Source organism: Thunnus albacares, chromosome 12, assembly GCF_914725855.1.
Source record: "Thunnus albacares chromosome 12, fThuAlb1.1, whole genome shotgun sequence".
Lineage (NCBI taxonomy): Eukaryota > Metazoa > Chordata > Actinopteri > Scombriformes > Scombridae > Thunnus > Thunnus albacares.
This window is the reverse complement of record NC_058117.1, coordinates 10,104,262-10,125,234: the sequence shown is the minus strand read 5'-3', so window position 1 is coordinate 10,125,234 and position 20,973 is coordinate 10,104,262. Positions and strand designations below refer to the sequence as shown.

General features: G+C 39.0%; 2 protein-coding genes across 4 annotated transcripts; one reads left to right on the top strand and one right to left on the bottom strand.

The window, feature by feature from the left end:
• Positions 1-650: 650 nt before the first annotated feature.
• LOC122993244 (sorting nexin-16-like) lies at positions 651-10,442 on the bottom strand. 3 transcript variants are annotated; one of them, XR_006406362.1, is made up of 11 exons: positions 10,360-10,442; positions 8,920-9,125; positions 8,453-8,804; positions 7,953-8,039; positions 7,402-7,550; positions 7,229-7,298; positions 6,544-6,683; positions 6,286-6,416; positions 5,968-6,030; positions 1,517-1,564; positions 651-694 (listed from the first exon to the last, which is right to left on the bottom strand). XR_006406362.1 is itself a non-coding variant. In XM_044367231.1 (9 exons), the coding sequence occupies exons 3-9, from the start codon at positions 8,774-8,776 to the stop codon at positions 6,011-6,013; spliced, it is 921 nt and encodes a 306-aa protein (XP_044223166.1). In that variant the 5' UTR covers positions 8,777-8,804; positions 8,920-9,125; positions 10,360-10,442; the 3' UTR covers positions 5,246-6,010. The 3 variants fall into 3 exon arrangements, 2 of the variants coding, with proteins under 2 accessions (XP_044223166.1, XP_044223168.1); XM_044367231.1 differs by lacking the exons at positions 651-694; positions 1,517-1,564 and having other exon boundaries at positions 5,246-6,030; XM_044367233.1 differs by lacking the exons at positions 651-694; positions 1,517-1,564; positions 10,360-10,442 and adding an exon at positions 9,325-9,589 and having other exon boundaries at positions 5,246-6,030.
• Positions 10,379-20,516, top strand: LOC122993242 (receptor-interacting serine/threonine-protein kinase 2-like). Its single transcript, XM_044367229.1, has 11 exons — positions 10,379-10,926; positions 12,765-12,918; positions 13,433-13,588; positions 14,587-14,744; positions 15,373-15,422; positions 15,574-15,735; positions 17,230-17,315; positions 18,871-18,972; positions 19,194-19,290; positions 19,380-19,586; positions 19,713-20,516. The coding sequence occupies exons 1-11, from the start codon at positions 10,727-10,729 to the stop codon at positions 20,099-20,101; spliced, it is 1,761 nt and encodes a 586-aa protein (XP_044223164.1). The 5' UTR covers positions 10,379-10,726; the 3' UTR covers positions 20,102-20,516.
• The last annotated feature ends 457 nt before the right edge of the window (positions 20,517-20,973 follow it).

The window sequence follows — 20,973 nt, the reverse complement described above, 5'->3', positions numbered from 1 at the left end:
AAAACATGGGAAATATTCAAATAATCTTTAACATTTTTTCAGTCAGTTTTACCAGGTTTGTTCCAAAAGTGAGTAAACTGGTACTGTAGCTTGACCCATCAGCATTGTTGCTATGGTTACCTGCAGTTTCCATAGCTTGCCTTGTATTTGTGTGTGTGTGTGTGTGTGTGTGTGTGTGTGTGTGTGTGTGTGTGTGTGTGTGTGTGTGTGTGTATTTGTGTATTTGTGTGTGTCTGCTCAGACTTGCAGCTGTTGAAAAAGCTCTAAGATGAAAGTAGGTGATGACATTTTAAATTGAGGTGGACATTTATAGAGCCGTCAGTTAATGTTATTAATAACACCTGCCTGCTCTTTTCCTACTTTGATGAGTCAAAATGTCTGCTGTGAAAAAAGCCTTTTGTCAGGCTAAATTCACTATAACCTGGATGAAAACAAGGCCACTAGTTTATTTCACACATTGATCGAATTAATTTTACTCTGACTAAACAAACATTGATCTTTCTATATGTGTATTTATCTTGAGTTAATTTCAAACAAAATGTTAACTTCTTTGAAAATATTGAACTAGAATCTTAAATCTTAACATGCACAGCCACAGACCATAAGAGCAGAGGTTATGAAAGGTTCTTACGAAGCCTGTGGAGCTGGACGGTGTTCAAAACTCAGCCATCAGAATCAGGACTCTTGGGTGCAGCTGTGGAAAACAACCAATTACATGAGGCTACATTACAGTTATATGGTGAAATTCTTAGCATTTAATAGATAGTGCGAGTTTCAAATGCTTGTTTGACAGCGCCTCACATACTATCAGTTACAGCCACAGCGGGGAAGATGGTCCAGTGTTCGTGGACTCCAGTGAGGTAATTGCTACTTTATTTTCCTTTTTAACATACTTCTTTATTATTATTCTCAGATGTTGTTGTGGTCCTGTTCAGGTTAATATTAACCAGAGATAAGCTACTGTATATTCAAAGCTGTAATGGTTATTTTACGTCTAAATAAACTCAAAATGTGAAACTGGTGATAAGCAGGAGCAAATACTGAATAAGTAATAGGGACAAGTTTTCTCATCTTCTTATGCAAGTGTTGCAGTGAGACTCACCCATAACAGATTTATAGTGTGTTTGAAGATGTAAATGAAAGCATCTAAAACCATCTGATTTATGTTTATAGTCGATAATGATCCCATATTTAGAATAACTTCTTCTGATCTCCCTGGTGACTCTATTACAGCTGGAAATTTTATGTATTCTGGATCCTTTGAGTGGTGAAGATACAATAACTCATTTTAATGCAAGAATCAGTTTCTCATTTCATGGAAGATGTTCCCTTGCTAGACATTTGGAGACATATCTACCCAGATGGAGTCCAATATTTATGAACTCCAGCACATACGAGCCTTATTCTTGTACTGAGTAATTTTACTGTGTACAATTTAGAGGAAAAAAACAACAACTGGTAACTATTGTTGTTATATAAGATCCTGCTGCAGGATATTTGATTTACGGTGACTCACAATCATTCCTCCTGGTGCAGCTTAAGTGACTCTTCCAGCATCCGTCTTCTGTAGAATTTATTTGAAAGCAAATTGATTGTTAATAAAATAGCATCAGACTTACTGAAACTAAAACAGACATAAGTAGACATATGGAGAAAGAACAAGGTGGCTTTTGGCCTGCTGTATAAAACAGTCCCACCTAGAAAGTAAAAGATTGGATAGAAGATTTTCTAAAACATCTAGCTCCGCACTCCAACCTGAGAGACTTATTATTGAATCAAATATCAGACAGAACTGATGCAGTTAAATTTGATGGCCTCCCTGTAGTGGAGGCAAATGTCTCCTCTATTTAAAATGTTTCAGGAGGTTGTTTTATGAGGGAGTACTCCTCACTTTACTTTGAGTACTACTGTACAGTGATACCAAAACCTGGACAGTGTCATACAAAGTGTGAAAACACCTGATTAATGTGGGTATTATGATTCTGAATGAGGTTCTGGCAAAAAGACTCATGGAGCTGTGAAATTAGACAAATTTAACACCTGAGCGTATTGTAAAGTTATGAAGGGAACTCATTGTCTTCACTGACTTACTTCTGAAAAGACAATATCTACATCCTGCCTCTTTTTCACTACAGAAGCACTGAGTCAGACATGTCATAGATGTGTATTTTGCAGGTAAAATGCTTTATTACTCTTAACTGAAAATCAACTGTCAGGACTTAAATTAGGGAGATCCTCTTGTTTGCCAGTGGAGAAAATGACATATACTGTACTGTTTTCATTATTTAGTCAGAAAAATCTCTTGCACACTGTTTGCTTCACTTCAAGTGAGCATCAGCAATGCAGTGCAAAGACGAGTGCTAATAAATTCAATTTAAATTCACATAATATGAGCAGAGAGCAGAGAGCTGTACGGTATTGCAGAAAGCATTAAAAGTGCGGTAATAATCCCTATAGGAAAATAAAATTAGTGATTCAATAGTGGAAACACACACAGTCCAATGTCACTAATCTAATTACATGGACCCACTATAAATCCTATTAAGACTTCCTGCTGTGGCTCCACTGACCTGCATCCAAATAGAAATTTTTCACACAAATTTCCACCAGCACCAGACTCCATATCCGACCATTTAACAAGCAGTGAATCTGACACACTGAGAGGTGCAGTTTAAACTTTAGGGGGGTATTGTGGCATCCAGAAAGGGATGTGAATGTCTGGAAAATGCAAACATGGAAAAACATTCAAACTTTTTGGCTCATGTGCATGGTTTTCAGTGGAAACAGTGGGATCTTCAGCCTTCCTAACATGTTACTGTGTCAGTATTAGACAGATAAAGGGGCATTCAGCTTGAATATGGGTTATGCAGTCGATTTGACAGAGATCTCCAATGCACACGACCAGCTGCAACAAAAGAACATTACACTGAAACACAGTGCAAACCAGACTCCACATCAGCACCTCCAACACCAAATGCACATCAATCAACCAGAGTGGAGTATTTATCACCATAAAGTGGTGACCTCTTGGGGGATGTGGAGGTGTTTCTATACATATGCAGCCTTATCATCAAGTCAAAACTCTGGGAAAGTTTAAAGAGCATCTGGAGATTTACTTTGATGACAACAGTAATTCCTAAATCCCAATTCAGCTGGGACATAAAAAAAACAGATGCTTGTTATAAATATCCACTGGCTCAACCGTATTCAATAAACACTTGCTTAAAAGCAGCAGCAATGCAGTTCCATAGATAAAACGTAAAACTCTGCATTTGTTAGGCCACTTAAGTGTCTCAAGTTGTATTTTGGAGGTTGCATGAAGATGGAGTCAAAGCTTGATAAGGTGTTCTTGACCAAAAAAGACTCTTGGAAACCTTGAAAACCTCTCCAGCACAACCCATACTGGCTCTCTATAAGAACATGGAGTAAGGAAGTGGTCTATTTATGAGCATGTTAATATGACAGGGAGTCTTTGATGTCGTGTCAAGGTCTAGAATTTGTTAAAGAATAACTTTTTATGTGTGTAGTATGTGCCGCACAGCCTGCAGTTAATCTTAATGAAGATGAAACCCTGTGAAATCAGCAGCAAGTAGGTTGTTTCAAACTTTTTGTTCAGTTGACATAAATCAGTGGGGATGCATGAAGTATATGTATCCCCACAGACATCCTCCTTGAGCAACGTTGATTCCATTTACAGCTGTAGGAGATGATAAACTGAGGTTTAGGATGAAAAATTGAAATGCACAGGATGTGTTCCATCATCTTAAAGCTGGCTTTCCCCTCGTATACTAGTCAACAACGGGCAGATAAAGTGAGTTACTGAGAGTCTGGCCCTCATTGAGTACAGGATTCCCTTCACACACTTCCTCAGCCGCACATGTTGGTGCTTCTTAAAGGTTATAACTATCAGTATATTCCCATGTCTTTTAATGCTTTAAATCCAGTTAAAGGCAGAACCAGTTGATCCAGATGTAAACAAAAAGGTAGCTCCACCCTGAACAAACAGAATTCTGCTGTCAGTGCCGAATGTATTTACAGGTATTAGATGGAAGTGCAACAACTGAATCTAAGTTATTTTATGTTTTAAAATAACTGCTGTTAAAAGTTTCTTTAAAAGAAAGGACAAAGGCAGTGTTTTGCAAGTCACATCTAAGTCTCACGTCTTGATTTGAAGTCCCAAGTGAAGTCCAAGCTCTAAACTAAGCATAATTTTTCATCTTTGGCCTTGACGAGGATATCACGTCAACCCCAGGCTCAAGTACAAGTGAAGTCATGAGTCTTTCAAAGTCGAGTTGCAAATCTTTTTTGTGTTTTGTCATCAGATTCATGAGTCAGGATCTGACTGGAGTCCATCATGTGACTCAGATCCACACCTCTGTTGTTTACATCAGTAATACTTGCAAACACATGGGTAAAGTAGTCTTAGAATACAATTATGATTAGTGGAGAAATGTAGAAATGCACATTTTTTATTTACAAAATTGACTCAATTATACAACTACAAGAGAGCCTCTAAGAAACAGAGCCTGATATAGAAGATTTGAGGGAAGGATTATGAATACGCATCCTGTCAGATACTGCACGATTCATCATCAGAGGACAATCTTGTGAGGCTCATGATCAAATCTTAAGATGCAAAATTCTTCAAAACACTGATATCAGAAGTTTTGTTTGCTTTATTTACAAATAATCTTATTATTATTATTATTATGGGATTTGGACAAATTTCAACACAGTCAATGATTCAGATAAAAATTTTGTCTCCTCTTTTATGGTTATGAAATGTATCGATTTCTATATCTGTTGCTTTATATTCCACTAGTTTGGTACCATAAGTGAAGTCATTGATGCTTTTGTACAGCTTTTCAAAAAATGGTCATTTTTTGTGCCTGTGAATGTCTTGTCCTTGTATGCTCATTTTTATTCTTGCTTCTGTAGTTGTTTATTTTTCACATCATGATTATACAACAGAAGAACAACATGTAAAATGGACGTTCTGTTTTTGTTCCTGTTGTATATTTTTATTGTACAATAGCCTACAAACAAAATTATGTATGAATGTGTTCAATATAACAGTATGAATGCAGCCTGGTTCCAGACCTCTGAATCACTGCCCACATCTGCTATTTGTTCAGTGATTCAAATAGAATGAATGAAGTGAAAATTCAGTCTGATTTTCTGGCTAGTATGAATGTGGTTCTTCATGGATGGGTTTGAAGCTCTGACACAAACACACACACACACACATGCTTCATTCATTGATTGTTAACCTGATATTCATTGTTAGAGAGGGAAACATCTCTCCTCTGCATTCCATTCAAGAAAACCATGACAGCCCATTATCCAGGAGCACAGTGCACCGTGTTCAAGGTTCAGTGAAAAGCCCTTGAGAGTGCGCTGAGAACAGAACATCAAGTTCTGAATGTTCACTTCTCATTCATGTGCAGTGGCTTTCGTTTTGGATACTGTTATTACAGTGCCCTCTGCTGGTCGTATTTGTCTTTGGCTTCAAAATGCTTCAAAAAAATAACACTACTGTTGATTAAAAAAAGGATGAATTAAATACGTCACCTCAATAAATTAATAACAAAGTTCATAATTCACATTTGTGATGAGGATCAGATTATTTTCTCTTGAAAGCAAGATAATACTGGATAGTTTGAGGTATTTATACAACATGGCCATGCCAAAGAGAATTTACATCTAGTATCCTCAAACAAATAGCCTCATATTGATACAAAAGGAAGGTACAGACATTCAATGCTGAATCATAATCAGACTCAACATGAAGCAGAAATCTGCAAGGTGTTGCATTAGACCAAACATGTCTGTCCATCCATTATTCTCCATAAATGGTTTTGTCACTGAGCTTGTGCATCTGAGTTGATGCAACAGAGTGTAATTTGCAATAGCTCATCATAGATTTCCTGTTTTGGTTTTCATGTGTCACTGGACTTTAAGATGCACCTGGGGAATTATTGTTGACCGCTGGGAGCTTCATGACCTTTTATCAGTGCATCAGACCATCACCTAGAGATAACAAAAAGAGAACAGCAAAGGTAAGAACATGATTAACACCAGCACAGAAGATAAATATTAAACTTTCAAGTAATTGTGCAAGAATAAAACTCTTTCCCGTGTTATATACTTCATTATCTTTATTATTTGTATTATATTTTCCTAGTTTTTATTGCTAATAAGGGTTAATATTACACTATAAAAATAAATTGTTGTTTTTATAACACTAATATAAAGTACATCTAGAGGGACAAGAGGGCTGTTTACCTATTGAGAATCCTCTGCCATCATCCACCTCTTCAGTCACATCTGTGTCTCCTTCTCTGTGCGTGTCTGTGGCTACAGTAGCTGGTGGCTCGCAAAGATGCTCAAAGCTCTCCGACGAGAGTGACAGCGATCTGTGTGAGAGGAAATGTAAACTGCTTATATACAACTTATAGTATATATAACACCTCTGCTGACAGTGTCTGTGAGTACAGATCACACATGATGATTTTTGTAACTGTGCAAAAGAAACATCCTTACATCCTGACTTTCTTTGCCAGGAGGCTGATGTGGTTCTCCCTCTCCTCCAGGGTTTTCTTCAAAGTGTCAACTTCTCTCTGTTTTTCCAAGAGTTCCCTCTGGAGACGATGGTTAGTTTCCTCCAGAGTCTCACAAAAAGCCTGCACAAACAATAGGGAGTCAACTGAAGTCAATAGAAATAGGGCTGAGATTGATCGTATTTTAATAAAATGAGAAATTGATCTGTTGATGTTTTGATTGGTGTTTTCCCAGATAGCATATGGAAGTGGGCCACTTCAGGCAATGATGCAGCACTGCAGGTCTTCTTCTGGCCGGGACAAAATGGATGTGAGCCTGAAATGGCCCACATTTAAAATGGCAAATATGGCCCAAATATCTCAAATCAAATGTGGGCCTTTTTTGGTAAAGATGTGGTGTATTCTGGATATGGGCCAGTTCTGGTTTATGTGGTTTCCTCTTGGTTGACATACGGCTTGCTTGTGGCCCAGATCTGGGAAACAGGAGCGGACCGCCCAAGTGCCATCATTCCATGCGGTATGCGGGCCAGATGAAAGTGCTGAAAGTGTCAGGTGTGGGCCAGATCTGGGCCACAGCAATTTTGCTATCTGAGTTCAGGCATCTCTTTAGACATTAGCTTGTGTTGTAGACACTCTTTTCTATTTTGCAATATGTAGAAAGGACTCACTCTGCTTTCCTCCAGACTGTCAAATGGACTTGGAGGGTCAACCAAACACAGAAAGTGTCTGACAGCTCCGCTGGAAAACACAAAGATTAAAAGTCCAAATCAAACAAGGCTCAATGTGATCTCTGAAGAAGTGTTGAAATAAGTCTGACTTCTTTTCACCACAACACACACACCTGCTGATGATGTCTTTGTGTACTGTCAAGTTCTGCAGAAATGTCTGCAGCCCGATCTGCCTCTCCTCCAGAAACTCCTCGTCGTAGTTGTCTTTGAACCAGCGCTTAGGGGGAAGGGCTAAGTGGAAGCCGGGGAACAGCTCTTTAAGCTGAACGAAAGGGTGAGAAAACAGACAAATAAAATAATTATGGCAACAATATCACATCAGTGAGATAGCTGAAAGTGTCGGTGGTTAGAGAACACACTGTGGTGTATAAAAATAGGATAAAGATAGAATATGGGCTAATGTGCACTGGACTAAATATATATTTTTCAAGGCAGCAGACTGGTGTAACCCTGCTGATCTGTCCTTGAACAGATGAAGACAGTTCCTACCAGGTAACACTGTGCTTTGAACTTCATGTAGAAAAGCATAAAAAGTGATAATTTTGCCAGTCAACATTTTATTGGGGTTAACTGTTTTCATCCTCATCCTTCAGCTACTCTGTAAATTTAATGATTTGTCATTTCACACACTAATGGGATCAATATTACTAAAAAGCATCGTCACCTTATCGTTGAGCCTGCAGAAGTCTGTGTACCTTCTGAAGATCACCCAGCTGTCGGCTTCACTTCCGGTCACCAGGATCTTATAAACCTACAACACAGATTCAAATGTGATGTGATGTCACACAGACAGTGTGTATTTAACAGTGGGGAATTCTTAGGGAAACTACTGCTACAAAACATACTGACATGCTCACATATGTGACTGTGAATGTGTGATTCAACAGTATTGTGCAATCTTGCAGTCAACACACACACATTCCCGTACACACACACACACACGATGAGGAAGTCATCTGCTGCCAGTGTGACATCACATACATTGTCAGTCAAAGTCCATGTGTCTTTGCAAATTACATACATCCACTCATTCCAGAGTCCATCTGAAAATCTGTTTTTTTTTTAAGTTTTTACCAAAAATACTACTATGTAACTTTATACAAAGTTGTGAATGTTTGGCTAAATGTTCTTTTTTTCATTGATACTTTCTGCAGAAATCCTTACCGTGAACTTTGCCCTCTCCTCCAGGATTTCGTAGCCCAGCAGCGTCGGGGTGATGGGTCTCTCCACCCAGTTTTTCCAGAATCCCCCTTCACCCTCCAGCAGTGAGGGTGACCCATCCAACACGCCTCCTTGAGGTCTACTCTGGGACTCACCTGTGGTACCCCAGGGTCCAACTCCTCTAACCCAGGGAATACTCTCTAGAGGTGAGGGCTCACAGTCAGTGGATGAGGTGCTAGTATGTATGGGAGATCCCCTCTTGATCCAGGACCTGTATGCTGCAGTCCTGTCCACTGGAAAGGGGACTGGAACAAACGGGGCAGCCATCTGTGGTGGTCTTGGTGAGCTTTTGATGCTGCTGAAAGCACAGAAAGTTTTTAAAGATGAACACAGGAACACACACAGACATACAGTCACATGAGTTAACAGTGTCTGTCAGAGCTGAAGTTTCTCTGATTCATGTTTCTTGCCTGAGCTGTGCAGGGATTGTCTTGCTACGTGCTGCTGGATCATCAGAAACAGTGGCCACATTGTCCACGTAAGAAGCCGCTATAATGTGGTTACTGATTTGTTGACACCCTTTGCTTCACAGAGGTTTCAGATTACAACAGGAACAAGCAAACACAGTCATGTGCTTCAGTGTGTGTCCTATCTGCCACCACAGGAAGACCTCTTCCTGTTTCAATAAAGAAAAAATGACACATCAACAAATCATCACACTCAATCTATTTGCTTATTTTATTTCAATCTTTTTCTTCTTCTTCTTCTTCTGGAATCTCCTTTTTGTGTTACAAGCTGAATTTGTAAAACGTAAGATTGTCTGTAAATTCTTTGGTAGGGTGTTTAAAACAAATGAAACACAGAATTAAACATACATTTTATTGCCATAAATAAACGTTGCGGGTGGAGATACTTGCTCTCGTTTCTCCTTTTTTAACTTTAATTTATTCACACGTCACATCAATATTTCACATCATGTTTGGTGGTGGGGAAAGCCCCACGTTTGGGAAAGTCCAGCATGTTTAAACCCTCATGAAGATTTCAGCCTATGCACAGAGAAGCTGTTTCCTCCCATATAAGGGGTGTGTCTCTGCCCCACCGAAACCGAAACAAAATTGAGAACTTGATGCATTAGATGTTTTAAAAAATATTTAGACATTTATAAACTTCCTATTCTCATATTTTTTCTTTTTTTTCTAACTTTATTAACAACACAGTAATGTTGCAATACAAACAATGGTATAGGAAGTAATCGAGAACAAATAAAATAGCAGAAACACACTTGTATGATGTCAAAAGATACATAATACAGGAATTAAGAGAGAAATAAATAAAATAAATAAATATAACTTTAAAAAGTGGATAAGCAATACTGCAACGTAAATCATCTGTCAGTGTTGTCCACAATGTTTCTCAAGTGATGAGATGTCTTTAAAGCTTTTGTTTGTTTGTTTGTTTGTTTTTAGATACTCTGCCGACAGAAGAGACTATCTGAACTTCAACAGAAACTGAAGAAATCTGGCCTAGTGAATATGAAGTTTAACCAAAAGACACAGTAATTTTATCAAGTGATCAATTTCTCTGTTGTTAGACTATAAAATATAAAATAACACCATATTTTCTGTAACAGGGACCCGATTAATACGGTAATTTGAGTCCAAAAGTTACTTGAATGAGTGCAGGCATAAAATAAAGAAAAAGACTCAACCTCCTCTTTGTAAAAGGAACAGAGAGAGGAAACACTGGGTGTAAAATTGTGAATGAATTCCCCTATCCTCACATTTTAAACTGCCTCTCTATTAAAGACATATATGAAAGCTGTGATGTGTTCAGCTCATACTGTGTGAAGCTCTGGAAACCTGTGTGCCATGAACGCACCTCTGTGTCGTCATTAGCAACAACAAACCCACCTGCCTTAAATACCAGCGGAGCTCAGAAGCTCCTGTTGTTGTTGTCCTTGCCGCTACCTCCCGCTACCCGGCCAAGCTGGCTGGCATGTCACATGAACAGACGGGCAAGTGTAAGCGTATACGTTTAATTGAGGCCGTTGGGTTCACGGTATTTCAGTAAACGGACGAGCCGTTTGTCGGTCGCTCTCTTTCAACTGTCCGCTAGCTTAGCTTGCTAACCACTCAGCGACACAGTTAATGGCATGCGTGTGAATTGGAGCGCTCTACCTCGTTGCGTTGACCAAAAAAGGGGGCAGTTCTGCTTTCTGTTTCTGACCTAGTGGATGATAAATCCTTCCGACTTCCCGTAAAAGGCACATAAACTGCTATGGAGCCGCAGGCGGCTGTGGGCTGTGTGAACATCGGCAGTCTGACCAGTACCTTGCCGGTGATCCCCTACCAGAAGCTGACAGACCTGTACTACCTGAGTAGAGGGGGCTTCGGCACCGTGTTCAAGGCGCAGCACTCCGACTGGAGGACCACTGTGGCCATCAAGTGCCTTAAGCTCGACTCTCCTGTGGGTGAAAGGTAGGGTGTGTTCATGTGGCCACCTGTTTTTTTGTCACAATGAAGATAAAATACCCTAAAATATCTAAAATCCACTGGCACTTAAAGCAGGAAACCAGAACATCAGCCTAAATTAATGTCAGTTCATTGACATTTTAATGAAATGTGAGACTTGCAGGTACATTTGAATCCGATGTAACCATATCTGAGTATCACGAGTGCTGTCATAATGTCACAGGACATGTTTCCTGTCAGTCGACTGTCTGCAGGGTTTTCTTGACACCTTGATGCCACTTAAAAATGTGTTTTTCTTCTTCTTACTTCAGTTGGATGTTTGAGCTTCACTGTACAGAATGATGTATGAGCAGAGTTTGACAGTTGAAGGCTGTTTTCACATTCATCTGCTGAAAGTGGAAAGTTTCTCTGTGCTCATTGAAAATCTGAGTTAAAGCGGTGGGCCTACAAGCAGGATTTGTGACATTACAAATAGTTTGGAAGCTGATCCTGGCCCAATATGCAACTTACACAAGTGTGATGTGGAAACTTGAAGCCTCCAGTGCACAAACACAGAGAATTAAACTTTACGGCGAAGTAGGAAACATCTTGTGTCCAACAGTTAAACTTTGTAAATTAAAAATATTTACATATTCATTGATTGTGGATTTGTAATGAGTGACAAGGAGTAGATGTAATTTTAATAATTTCTAACCGGTTAATTGAACTTTTTTGTGTAAAAACCATATTAGACACACATTATTATTCAAAGAGTATTTTTATGTCTTAAAACATGTTTGGAGGGGATCTTTAAATTAATGTCATGTTTAATCAAATTCAATCTTTGCAGGTACATTTGAATCAAATGTAACCACGGCCCAGTATCACGAGCACTGCCATAATGTCACAAGAGTTGTTTCCTCTGTCTGTTCGCTATCGGCAGGGTTTTCTTGATGCCCTCTAACTGCAGTTACATTTAAGGAAAAAGACACTCAGATCCACACGTTTAAAACTGAGCGGCACATAAATGATTAAAAACAATACATTGTTTGTTCTTTCAGGGCACATTTATACTGTGACTACTACTACTACTCTTTGGTCTCTGATACAGATATATCTGTGAAAATCTGATATTTTGGCTCGGCCAACTTATCGGTCAAAGAGTGTGTCCCAGTATTGTAGTGTCCTGGGAGTTATTTCGGTCACAGGGTTTGTCTAGATGACACAATCACTCTTCCTGCAGTTGAGTTTCAAGAGAAACGTATCTACACATGTAAAACTAATCTGCACAAAGTAATAATTCTTAGATATTTTACCCCTCACTCCTCTGTGATGTGATGACAGTCGGCGGTGGGGAATTTAATCATTTATTGAATTTCATTGAGATTTTATTGTGATGATAGGATTCATCATCATTATTATTATTATTATTATTATTATTATTATTGTTGTTGTCTTTCTACATATTTCTGTGGACCAAATTATGATTCTCGGCAAGCTATAATTAAAAACTAACAAAATTAGTTAAGTGTTTTGTATGACATGTATAAAGAATTTGGCCTCATGTTATGCAAAACGATGGGTTCTAAGTCTTTGTTTTGAACCACAATTTGATTATTTTATGTGATTTTTTTTTTCCCCCATACATTTGTCACATTGTGATTATTCTATCAATATCAATATAGATATTCTGATCAATATTATGATTTCAGTCATGTTGCCCATCCCTGTTTACAGTTCACTTCCATGCCTCATTTCTTTGGCATTTTCCCCTTAACTCTGCATACACCAACAACGCTACCTCCAGTATTTCATCAGTGTTTTGGGGGGGTAAAGACTGATCCGTGTCACTGGCTGTGTTTCAGAGAGAGGAACTGCCTGCTGAAGGAGGCCGAGGTTCTCCACAAAGCGAGATTCAACTACATCATCCAGATCTTTGGGATCTGCAACGAGCCAGAGTTCTTCTGCATAGTCACAGAGTTTATGAGCAATGGTTCCCTGGACCTGTTGCTCCATGAGGTAGCTATAAATCATCATTAGTCAGCTGTTTATTTGGTACAAAGTCTGCTACTTCAGCTCTTTTTAATGTCCTAATAAGATTTTTTAACATGTATATTTGTTTTATTCAATCGAGTGACAGTGTCACGACCACAAACGAAATATTGAGAACGTTTTTAACATTCCATAGTTCTTGTTTGTTCACTTGCGTTGTCAGAATACTTTAAGTGAATTAGCGTCTTTGTTTTTCTTGGCGAGTGGCTTGTCTTTTTCATAGTCCTATTACATGGTATCGTCACTGTGACACAGTGAGCAAAAGTGAAACTTAAAGCTTTTTACTGTGTCTGATGAAACTTTTATGCAAGCAGGGGAAGAGAAGCTGAACAGTGAGGAAAGCTATTAAATGTAGTTTTGGGGGATTCCCTCCTGTCCTAGTGTATGACAGTGCTTTTGTAGTGTCCACACATCCTCTCTCTCTCTGCACTCACCTGATCACACGCATATCCTGACTCTGTTTTTATACCTGTGCCTACAGAAGGACATGTACCCTGTGCTTGCCTGGCCTTTGCGACTGAGGATCCTGTATGAGATCGCTCTGGGTGTCAACTTCCTTCATAACATGAACCCACCACTCTTACACCACGACCTAAAGACACAGAATATACTGTTGGATGGTGAATTTCACGTTAAGGTGTGTGAGTGATAGAGAGAGAGAGAGAGTTTTGTGTGGTATGAACGTTTGGGCGCATCACTGAGTGTTCTTACTCATAATTACCTGAAAGTGTGTGTGTGTGTGTGTGTGTGTGTTCGTGTGTGTGTGTTCTTGTGAAACATAATGGTAAGGGACATGAACACAACTACTGTAGTTTTTTATACAAAGCCATCTTCAAAAATCTGTCTGTTTATTTACTGAATCTATTACAGACATTCTTTAAGCTGGTCTGTGACTTTTTTTAGATAGAAAAAAGTTATTATATAAGACAAGATGAAACTTTATTGATCCCACAAAAGGAAAGTTAGGCATTAAAGGAGCAAGCCACAAGTAAGAATCAGACAACATACACAACATAAGAGCACAAGAGCACAATATACGAATATCTATATAAACAATGCGCACAAATAGCAGCTAAAAGTGTAAGACCTGAGATGTAACTGCTTCAAAGAGACAAGTACAAGAACTTGCGGTTTCTTTGAATAATGTAAGATCACACTGTTACTTTTATAGAAAAAGTGCTCCACAACATATAAGGGGGAAAAAATTCCTGAAATTCTTTAAAAAAAACAAACAAACTGTCATCATAAATCTTTCAGTAATATCTTTCTAATCCCCGTCAAAGTACTCTCCTTGAGATGTGATACACTTGTCCCAGCACCCCTTCCATTCCTGGAAATATTTCCTGTAGTCATCTTTTGTCATCGTGTCCAGGAGCCTCCTGGGATTCATCCTGGATTTCTTCCAAGGTGGCGAATCTTTTCCCTTTCAGTCCCAGTTTTAGTTCCACCAAGCTGTAGACGTACGCTACCTAGCGGCACATCTGATAACTACACCCTACTCCTGTTCTCTCAGTGGGAATATTCTTGGAGCAACAGAGGTCTTTAATTGATGAAATAGAAACAGAATAGTAAAAATGTGTGTAGAAATAATGACAATACATTTTCTAACGCTAATCTTGCTAATCTTCTGTGTAGATTGCAGACTTTGGTCTTTCAAAGTGGCGGCAGCTGTCTGTCAGTAAAGGCTCAGGGTCGATGTCCACAGAGATGGGGGGCACGGTGATCTACATGCCCCCCGAGGAGTACGAACCATCCAAGAGCCGCCGGGCCGACGTGAAACACGACATGTACAGGTGAGACACTAAAGTATATGAAACGTGGACATTTTTCACGTTTCTGATAAAACTGTTTTTTAAAAAAATTTTTCCTTTTATGTTCTCCTTCCATCTGGTTATAAGTTTTGTATCTATGACATGTGTTGCATTTAAATATGTTTTATATACATGATGGTCCAAGTATTAGGCAGAATTTGTGAATGAGTGAACGGACTGTTTCTAGTCTCTCATTGAGTAAATGTTTAACCAACACAATCAGCAGTATAGGGAAGTGAGCTTTTCTTGGCGGACCAGGTGAGGTAATGTGCCAGCGTGCGGTTGGATTGTCAGCATACCAAAACAGACCACTGTGGAGAGATCTGTGCCAAAGACTAAATAAAAGGCAACTTGTCTGATTTCAGGAAACTGTCAGGAACAGGAAGTTGTCACTATAACTGAAGCTCGAGAAACTCTCTTTTTTCTGTGGCTCAACATGTTTGAAATGCTGCAAAAGGGTCAATCTGTCATGGCCCTTCCTCAAAGTGGCCCGTCTGGCTTAACTGTGTTTACTGTAAAGTCCCTCGGCTCTGAAGGGAAATGCCAGTTGAAAAGGATGATGTAATACTAATTTACATAAGTGTTTCTCTTTTTGCTTTTTACATTATAGTTATGCCATCATTATGTGGGAGGTGCTGTCCAGGCAGATTCCATATGAAGGTAACAGATTTTTTTATTTTTACTATTTTGCACTTCAGCTTTTTTTTTTTTTTTAATTAATTTTATACCCAAGATTGATCTGTCATTCTCTTATTTTGTTCACTTGCTCTCTGAGAAAGTTTTCATCAATGTGTGTGTTTGTGTGTGTCAGAGGTGACCAACCCCATGCAGATTATGTTCAGTGTGCTGCGTGGGATGCGTCCTGACACGAGCCTGGACAGCCTGCCCGCTGAGATCCCCAGCAGAGGGACCCTCATCAGCTTAATGACCTGTGGCTGGACCAGTAACCCCGATGAGCGACCTTCCTTCCTCAGTAAGTACACACCCCTAACCGTGCTGCAGAAGGTCATCTCTGGCAGAGGGTTCACACTGACTCTGCACGCTGCTGTAACTGTAACTCCTTTCCCTTCAGTTAGTTTGGGACAACATCTTCGCTCATGTTGAGCAACAGGCAAATCTACCTTGTCACAGCTGAATTTTACCCTGACTTAGCAGTGACTAAATATCAGCTTCCTGTCATGTCATTGAAATTTTCCTCTTCTCTCTTCATGGAAACACAGTGTGTTTTTATATATTTCATTAACAAGCATGTGCTCACATTACATCCCAGGTTGATTGTCAGCTCTATACATTAAAATGGTTAAGTGGGGCGTTATGGCTGAAAAAATTTATCTTGATATTTTTAAGTATAGGTTCACAATTTTTCAAGTCTGCCCTAAAACAATAGTCAGGTACCCAAGTGAACATTGAAACAGGTTTTGCTCACTGAAATCATTCCTCCTGTTCATAATGCGCTTTCAACAGAAGTGATGGGAGGCAAAATCCACATTCCTCGTTCTGACCAAAATGTATTTAAAAGTTTATCAGATGCTAATATGATGAAGTAAAGTGGATATATTCCACTGTTGCAGTCTTTTTGGTAAAAAAATTCCCTCATTATGTCTCACCAGAAAGTGTTCTCCTGTTCAGCTGCAGAGGAGGGATCGTAAGAAAAAGAGGGAATTTGGCACTAAAAAGACTTGATGAAACAAGTTTTTCTAATCAGACCAATGAATGAGACTCGCAGCCTTTGATAAATGCTGATAGATTTGCACAGACCAGTGAAAACATTATTTACATAATTTTTAAGCAGTTAAAACATACATTTTAGACAAAATTAAAATAATTTTACAAATTTTAGGGGAAAAAAACACATTCTGGCCAAATAGCTTCATGTCACTTTAACTTTAGAATAACCATTTTTTGATAATCAGACCATGGAGCAGTTCTATGAAATCGTCATCTCATTCCCTGAACACACTAACTATAACTACCACTGATGACATGATTGCACAACAATTTTCATACCAAGCATTTATGCTTTAAAAATGTTTGGTATTTTTAAAGCATAAATGCCAAACATTGGACAGGTTTTCAAATGTGAGAACTGACTGCTTTTCTTGGTATTACATTATAGTAAATTAAATATCTTTGTGTTTTAGACGTTTGGTTACACAAAACAAGACATTTCAAGACCTTCACCTTGGAGTTGGCAATTTCTTTTTTTACAGTTTACTTATATTTTATAGACCAAACAATTTAATTGAGAGAAATCATAATGAAAATAATCATTAGTTGGAGTCCTACATTAATGTGGCCTGAATAAATGTCCAGTTATGTATAAAAGGAAAATCACCAGCAAATGTTTGGAAGTTTGTGACCTCGATAAACCAGCCACAGGCACTGTGGTAAAACTCACTACAGTATGTGGATTAGATTTACTGGTGTCATAAACAGTAACAGTGTGGTATGTTTGTTGCCATTTCAGAGTGTTTGATTGAGCTGGAGCCAATGGTGAGGAGGTTTGATGAAATTGACTTCCTGGAGGCCGTGTTGGAGATCAAGAGGTCAAAGGTCAGTTTGACTTGCTCACTTTTTGCCATTTTGAATTGGGCAAGAAAACCTTAGCTGGGAAAATCAATTAGAATGTTTGTTTTTTTTTCACTAGTATTTTTAGATATTTTTTTATTAATAAAACATAATAGCAAATACCCATCACAAGTTATCAGAGCAGAAAGTGATAAGATTACTTAGTTTAACAGCCACATTTTTCAGTCGTTTCAATTTGTTAATTAATAAACTCATTGTTTTAGTGTTATCTATTTTACTGTAAGTGTTCTCTTATCTATCACAGCCAGCTACACAGCATTTTTGTGTGCAGCCAATGTAGTATTGTAATTGTATGGAAAGTGTAAATGTGTGTACGTCTAAGAGAGAAGCAGAACTGTGTTCTCAGTTGGTTCTTCCTGGATACATGATTAAATGATTTTAAAACTAATAATTATCACATAACCTAAACACCTGTTTGCTTTTCTATCACGTCTCAGTGATGTGAAGTTGTACTATTCTAAATAAAGGCAGTGTTTCCAGGAATATAACCAGCTTAGCACATAAGATGAGTCTTATATGTGATCTGTGTGTAATTTGGGACAGAGTTGAACTGTGACCAAACTTTTACTTCATAATGTTCCATTATCATATCCTTCCTCTTTTCAATAGTGCTTGCATGTGCACACATGAGTTAGACAATTGTTTCAATTCAAAACTACAAGTTCCTATGAAACGTTTGTGTGAAAGTCAAGTTGGATCAGGGCCAAGTAGGTTATCCAGGTGATTCAATAATGAGGAAGAGAAAAAACAACTGTTGTGTTAGAATTTTGTCAAGAAACATCAGTGAAGTTTTGTTCATATTACACAGCAGGTCAGCTCAGTCTTTTTTTTTTTTTCCTTACTATTTATGACACAAGTACACTATAATCACATATAATAACGACTTTTAATACTAGTCGTAAAGACAAACTCCCAAGTAGTCATGAAATTATCCTAGCTTGCTTAAACTGAACATAAAGTCACTGTAGCTAGCAGTATTTTTGGAAAAGTTTTGTTTAAATTGTCAGATATATACAGCAATTTTTTGATGAAATGATTTAAATATACTAAACTCAATCAAGTATAAACATTATTTGAATATTCTTCTCTGTGGTTTATAATTTGTAACTGATAAGAACTGGGAAGTGGTATTCAGTGTGTGGCCTTTAAACTCAGATATACAGAAGGATGGTTCAGTGTGAGCAACACTTAAAGGTAGCAGGGAAAATGTCAGAATTAGTGAGGTGAATATTTGCTTAGTTGGTCAGATACATAAAAACATTTCTACTAGACAAGCAAGTTTATGGACATTTTTCTCTTTTTTTTAAATTGTGTGTTGTGGTCTTTGTTTTTACTTATATGAGGGTTAGTAAATAACAAGTCTTGTTTTTGGGCTAACAACATATTTATTAGCTTAGATTTTGGCACATTTGATTTAACATATTCTTAACATTTGGTTGTTCTTTACTAATCTTTCCTGCCAGTATGACTCATTCCCCTCTTCTTCTTTGTCATCCACAACTTCTTGTTCCCTCCACAGTTGATGCGGAGATCAGGCTGCTGTTCAGCCCCGCCAGTGAATGAGAAGAGTAGTGAGGAGGGATCCCTGAATATGCTGAAGGACAGGCCCAACATCTGGCTGGTCAGTATCCACAGATTCTCATCTGTATTTAATATTAAGTGGAAGCAAACAGCTGTTAAACAGTGTACTTAGCTGAAATGTCTGTGGAAATAACCTCAGTACCCTGCTGTATAATAAACAGTGAGGCTTCTACATTTGAGCTTTTTGTGCTTTTAATGTTATGGTCAGCGCAGTTAGTGTGCGCAGGGAAATGTAAATCAATCATTTCTGTTCTGCAACAGGAGACCTCCACGTCGGGCTCAGGGTCTTGTTCCTCCCAGGAAACAGAAATATCTCTACCAGGCGCCCTCACTAGCAGCAATGCAGCGCCCTCTAAAGGTAATAAAAACAGGACTGTCTGTTTACATAGTAAGTTTCTTTTGCCAGCTTGGTACATCACGCCTCTTCTTCTACTCTTTCTGTTGTAGAGGGGCTTCCGTCGTCATTAATAGCTCATGGAGCTCTGGAGTCTCCTGGGTCTCTGAAGGACCACTGTGTAGCCAATAATCTGCACAGCTACCAGAGTGCCAGGCCCATGAATGATTTGAACATACCCATCAAACCTGGCCCGCCCATGACTGAGTATGAGACACGACTGGATAACCTCACTCTCAATGCAAAGCCTCAGAAACAAGGTACAAGCAGATGAAACATAATAGATGAAATGAATAATACTGAGGCAAGTTCAGTCGAACTAAATGTTTTATACCAAATGTTACCCCAGAAATCTGAACTCTTCCTCTCTCTCTCCTCCCTCACAGCTGATTACACCCCTCCGTTGCGCAATGCGTCTCCCACAGAAGGCCCCATCACCCAGTGGATTGCGATGCGGCGTGAGGAGATTGTCTCCCAGATGACCGAGGCCTGCCTGAACCAGAGCCTGGACGCCCTGCTGGCACGCTCCATGCTGATGCGGGAGGATTACGAACTGGTGGTGAACCAGCCCACCCGCACAGCCAAGGTGCGCCAGCTCTTGGACAACTGTCACCGGCACAACGAAGACTTCTGCCGCATTGTAGTCCGCAAGCTGCATGACAACAAGCAGATGGGCCTGCAGCCGTACCCGGCTGAAATCAGCTCCCCCACCACAAACCTGGTCCCCAGCGCACCACAGCTGTCCATGTCCTACAATACCATCAGGAACATGTAGCAGCAGTCGCAAGCAATGGAAACTCTCCAGATTATAGATGGTGCCAACTTTACACTACACTTAACTTTTGGTGGTTCCGTTGTCATCAAGATTGTCATCGTGGTTCCTGTAAGTCTTTCCCTTAAAAAGACAGAGGAAGGGCTGGTTGAGTAAAAAGAGTTGCAGGTGTAAAAGCTAAGCTATTGGCTTCAAAGTTACCCACTTGTCAGCTAGTGAAAAAGCTTAAGTTTTATTCTGTATAATCAGAATCAAAAAATTTCGACTGAATCAGTGATTTTATGTACTAAGTTCTGGATTGGATCATTTATAGTGCTTTCATTCTGAGTGGATGCATTGCAGGGTTTCACTCCTTTTGGTACGATACGCTTTTTGTCTCCAGAATCCAGTTAGTATTAAGTAAAAGCATATTTATGTAGCCCTTTTTTTTGTGTGCGTGTGTGTAGCCTCACTCAGTTGATCTGAGTAAGTTATAGGAGGACTGTTAGATGCTGGAAAACCTACAGCAAAAAAAAAAAAAGGTTTAAAGTATCATGGATTCAATATCTGGATAATGTTTACCACCAAATGAAGTGAGTATGTGGCCCTCTCTGCTACAAAGAGTGTCTTTGTGTTGAAGCACATCCAGTAACCTACATTAAATCAGTGAGAAAATGCACGGTAAAGGGAGAAGGGGGGAATTTAGAGCTAATAATAGCAATCTAACCTTGTTGTCTTGAACGTTAACAGGTTCAAGTAACTCAGTTGAAGTGCTGGAATGAGTTGTGATTTTGGAAAGCTGTGTTTATGTGACTGTATGGAAAATTTGGGCTCTTTTCCTCCCCCAGTTTCACTGCTGTTAAAGCGAGTCACTGGGACATGGAGTAAAGGGGAGG

What these genes read in the sequence shown, in the direction of transcription:
- LOC122993244 (XM_044367231.1), bottom strand. Translation starts at nt 8,776, where the DNA reads ATGGCTGCCCCGTTTGTTCCAGTCCCCTTTCCAGTGGACAGGACTGCA. An exon ending in AGGAGAGGGCAAAGTTCACG is followed by an intron (nt 8,040 to 8,452) that starts GTAAGGATTTCT and finishes TCTGTGTTGTAG; the next exon opens with GTTTATAAGATCCTGGTGAC. An exon ending in CTGGCAAAGAAAGTCAGGAT is followed by an intron (nt 6,417 to 6,543) that starts GTAAGGATGTTT and finishes CCTCTCACACAG; the next exon opens with ATCGCTGTCACTCTCGTCGG.
- LOC122993242 (XM_044367229.1), top strand. Translation starts at nt 10,727, where the DNA reads ATGGAGCCGCAGGCGGCTGTGGGCTGTGTGAACATCGGCAGTCTGACC. An exon ending in ATGGTGAATTTCACGTTAAG is followed by an intron (nt 13,589 to 14,586) that starts GTGTGTGAGTGA and finishes TCTTCTGTGTAG; the next exon opens with ATTGCAGACTTTGGTCTTTC. An exon ending in CAGGCAGATTCCATATGAAG is followed by an intron (nt 15,423 to 15,573) that starts GTAACAGATTTT and finishes TGTGTGTGTCAG; the next exon opens with AGGTGACCAACCCCATGCAG.